This window comes from Amphimedon queenslandica, unplaced genomic scaffold (assembly GCF_000090795.2).
Source record: "Amphimedon queenslandica unplaced genomic scaffold, v1.1 AMPQUscaffold_13207, whole genome shotgun sequence".
NCBI lineage: Eukaryota > Metazoa > Porifera > Demospongiae > Haplosclerida > Niphatidae > Amphimedon > Amphimedon queenslandica.
In genome coordinates, this window is record NW_003546557.1 from 78,478 (window position 1) to 83,289 (window position 4,812).

A 4,812-nucleotide genomic window follows, 5' to 3' on the forward strand; every position below is an offset into this window, starting at 1 on the left:
ATCAACTTCATCTTCAACTGAGGAGTATATGTCATTACCAGTAGTAATGTTAGTGTTATTGTTACTGGTTGGGTTAGTTTCAATGTTGTGGCTATTGATAAGATAACAATTATTATATATCTTTATTAATTTATACATACCTTGTTGCTTCAGTTTGAGGAGATGTGTTCTGTAAAGATACTGTTAACTATAAAAATGAGATAGAAATGCATGCTTAGACTTTATATATGAGATACCTTTCAAGTAAGTTTCAACAAAACATGTGACAGAATTTACACAATATACAAGCCCTGTCTCAGAGCATGCTGACACCAATACATTATTGCTTGATACTGAGCAGTTGTACAACAATTCACCTTGACTAAGAGGCAAATTTAATTTTATTACATTTGAATAATTATTTAATTGCACTGTCTGTATAAAAGTAGTTCACTGCATTTCTTGACCATTAAATGAACAGTTTATGCTATTGATTGGTCCATTAGCTCTAAAATATAACAAAGTTTCATTCTGCATTAGACTCAGGCGATAATCTGTCAGTGACAACAGCGTAGGATTGTCTATCATAGATGATAATAGTATGTGCATTGAGATATAAAACTCACCTAAGTATAAGGCAAATAAAAAGCTTTCATTACTGGGTAGGAGGCATATATGTATTCCTTCTTTATCAATATATCTATTTACATTTTCAACAAATAATCCATTAGTTATAGGAGTATTACAACATAAGTGAACTGGAGCTGGGGTACAAATAGCTCTATAATAAACAATGATTGAGTTATTTGGGATTTGATCTATTCCATCTGGACACAAATGAACACCTATGAGAAGGATTATGCTTTGTCAAATTAAAGCCTTAGACTACACACCTTCATGGGCTGAATAAATTCCAGGAGTCACAGCAGCTAATGTCAATAGTACAATCACAAAATGAAATTTCATCTTCTTGTCTTGAGAAGTTCAAGGTGTGGCTTACTTTGGCAATTGGCATACCCACAACTGTAATTAGCAAAGTCAAACTATAGATATGTCAAACTCATGCATACAAAACTATAAATATCAATAAACAGTGTCATTTAGTTCAGTTATAATATCATTTGTTGTGACAATAAAAGAGGACAAAGATTTAAGTACACGATGTATAGTTGGCACACAACTTGAAATAAAAATCAACAATAACGTACATGGATGGGCACACACAAGCAAGTTATGCATATCTACTATTCATGCTGGAGTTTATTATACTCAGTATCCTCAGTGGGTTTCTTAAGGAACTTATTAACAGTGGCATAACTATAATCCAATTCTTCTCTTTTCTCTCCCTCTCCTCTCTCTCCCCCTTCTCCTTTTTCTTTAATAGCAGTACTACTATACCCAGGATTAGCCTTAGGTGCTATATTAGTGATATAACCAGGATTAGGTGCTGTTACTGCTGTATTAGTAATATACTCAGGGTTGGGTAGAGTAAGATCATGTTGATCATCAAGAGTAGCATAAAGAGGAGGAGGGACATGTGCTTGTTGTAATAAGTTTAGAGGTACTTCATATTGACTGGCTACTCTTGCTGGTGGATGGTGATGATGATGATCAGCTTCATCTTCAACTGAGGAGTATATGTTAGTAGCAGTAGTAATGTTAGTGTTATTGTTACTGGTTGGGCTAGTTTCAGTGTTGTGACTATTGATAAGATAACAGTTATTGTATATTTTTAATAATTTACATATACCTTGTTGCTTCAGTTTGAGATGTGTTTTGTAAAGGTAGTTGTTCGTTCTCTGTTATGATGCTAAAAAGTAATAGTTACATTTAGGAGTGTTGTAATGATACAAACACTTACAATTTTGATTTTTTCCTCTGGCAGAATATGTAGATACAGCTACTGATTAATGCAATGATAGTCAGTAGGTTAGTAGCTACTAATAAACCAATACCAGTGTAATGGGGTACTGTTGATGACGATTGTACTGGGGGTACTGTTGATATTGCTGAATAAGATGATAATGTGGACAATGATGAAGTAATGGTAGAAAAATTTACAATAGACGGTGATTGTAATGCTGAGGTATAGCTTGAATATAATAGATCTGGCAATGAAATAACAGCAGAGTACTCGTTTGTATTTGAGGATGAATAAACAGTGGAGCAATCTTTTGGTGCATGTATTGTTATTTTGCATGACGTTTGAGTAACAGTTATAAAATCCTGAGTTTGATACCCCTCATTGCTATTTAATTTATATATGCTATGTGTAAACTGCTTTGTAGATATATCACTAGATCCATTATGTGATTGAATGCATTGATAGACACCATCATCATATCTAGAAGAACAACAGCAGCAATTAGAATTATAACTACGTTCGCATAAAAGTAATTTCATTGTCCCTGATGAAGTGGAATTTAGTACTCTCCATTTAGTTTCTGTAGTTGAACTATTTGCTACACACAACAATACTGCTATATTACACAGAGATTTGCTGTGATTAAAAGAATACAGAATAGAATTGTTATGGACTTCATCATAGGTATCTTCCAAAGACGAATTTTTTCTGTATATGCGAAAACCTTGACCTGTGTAAACTAAATAAAACTAACTACTATTTACCTGTCATCCCAGTTGGTGGAGTAACATAGGTTGACCCATCACTACAATCATGCGAGGTACCAAAAGAAGTACCAACATTAAAAAGAATAACAATCAAAACAAAAAAAGCTGGCATTGCTCCAGAAATCAAAACTGCTATCTGCTAGTCTGCTAGCAGCTCCTATATAACTCCACCTATACCGTGCAGTCAATAGTTATAGAAACAAAAAATAAACTAGTGCATATTAATGACACTATGTATACTACCAAATTTAAAATTTTGCATATTTTAGAGGAATATGTTGTGTTAATATTATGGAGGACACCATGCATGTACAAAATCTCCCCTTGGTTCATATACCTATAGTCTAGCTAAAAAAATGTTAGAGATCATCTACTTCAAAATTAAAACAAAAAAGGAGGACTGGTTTATACAATATGCATGCACAAATTGAAACTGAAAGTTAATTGAATAAGCAAAACTATGTATATACTAGTCATGCTGGAGTTTATTATACTCAGTGTCCTCAGTGGGTTTCTTAAGGAACTTATTAACAGTGGCATAACTATAATCCAATTCTTCTTTCCTCTCTCCTTCTCCTCTCTCTCCTCCTTCTTCTTTGATAGCAGTACTGCTATACCCAGGATTAGCCTTAGGTGCTATATTAGTAATATACCCAGGATTAGGTGCTGTTACTGCTGTATTAGTAATATACTCAGGGTTGGGTAGAGTAAGATCATGTTGATCATCAAGTGTAGCATAAAGAGGAGGAGGAGGAGGGAGAGGGACATGTGCTTGTTGTAATAAGTCCAGAGGTACTTCATATTGACTGGCTACTCTTGCTGGTGGGCGGTGATGATGATGATAATTATCAACTTCATCTTCAACTGAGGAGTATATGTTAGTACCAGTAGTAATGTTAGTGTTATTGTTACTGGTTGGGCTAGTTTCAGTGTTGTGGCTATTGATAAGATAACAGTTATTGCATATCTTTATTAATTCATACATACCTTGTTGCTTCAGTTTGAGGAGATGTGTTCTGTAAAGATACTGTTTGTTCTCTCTCACTTATGTTCCTGCATTAAAAATTAAAAAAAATTCAATAAAAAATGATGACAAGCACTTACAATCTCTTCTTCTTTCTTTGATTCAATAAACATAACAAACTTAATAGTAGTACAATTAGTGTGATGACATTAGTAAATGCAAGTACTCCAATTCCAGCATAAAATGATTCTTGTGCTAAGGATGTGGTAGAAACTACACAAGTAGATCCTGGCATAGATGACGTTGATGAATAAAGATACTGTGGTAATATTATGATGTTACAAAATAAATTTAAAATTAATTTTTAACCTCATAAAATAGCTCAAATCCAGTTTGGCCTTCAAAGTAATTTCTGGCCTTATTGATACCAGCAGTGTTACAAGACCTGCTACAATTTGTGTAAGTCATCCAGTTAACTGCTGCTGTATTTTTTTGAAATAAATTTACTATGAAAGTGATAAAAATGCTTACATTTAATATGTATCATCAGGTACCTTTGAAATAATTTTCAACAAAACATGAAACAGAATTTACACAATATTCAAGTCCTGTAGCACCGGAGCATGATGCCGCTTGATCATTCACTATTACATTATTGCCTGATACGGAGCAGTTGTACCACAATTCATCTTGATTAAGTGGCACATTTAACTGTATTAAAGTTGAAAACCTTGATTCTACTGTCTGTGTAAAAGGAACTGGCTGCATTTCTTGATCATTAAATGAACAGTTTATGCTGTTGATTGGTCCATTAGCTCTAAAATATAACAAAGCTTCATTTTGTAATAGACTCAGGTGATAATCAGAAAGTGACAATGGCATAGGATTATCTATCATAAAAAATCATAGATGATAATACTGCATTGTTTTAAGTAAAACATACACCTTACCAAAGTTTAAAGCAAGTATAAAGCTTTCATTACTAGGCTGTAGGAGGCATATATGCATTCCTTCTTCATTAATATGATGATTCATAACTTGAACATGTAATCCACTAGGACTAACTACAGGAGTACTACAACACAAGTCAACTAGATATAGGCCGGTACAAGTAGATCTATAAACAATGATTGAGTTATTTGGTACAATTTGATCTATTCCAAATGGACACAAATCACCACCTATAAGAAGGATTAAGCTTTGTCAAATTAAGGCCTTTTAACCTTCATGAGCTGAAT

The 4,812-nt window shown here is 33.5% G+C and overlaps 1 protein-coding gene across 2 annotated transcripts in view; it reads right to left on the reverse strand.

Annotated features, from left to right (window-relative positions):
* The window catches only part of LOC109584478 (uncharacterized), a 6,441-nt gene that overhangs the window by 427 nt on the left and 1,202 nt on the right, over positions 1-4,812 (reverse strand). The window contains exon 3 of one of the 2 annotated variants that reach the window (XM_020000229.1): positions 2,983-3,548. The exons of the other annotated variant lie outside the window; for it this stretch is intronic. Within the exon in view, the coding sequence (XP_019855788.1) occupies positions 3,080-3,548 (469 nt within the window). The 3' untranslated portion in view covers positions 2,983-3,079. Of the gene's footprint in view, positions 1-2,982; positions 3,549-4,812 lie in introns of those variants that run through there. 2 annotated transcript variants of the gene reach the window in all.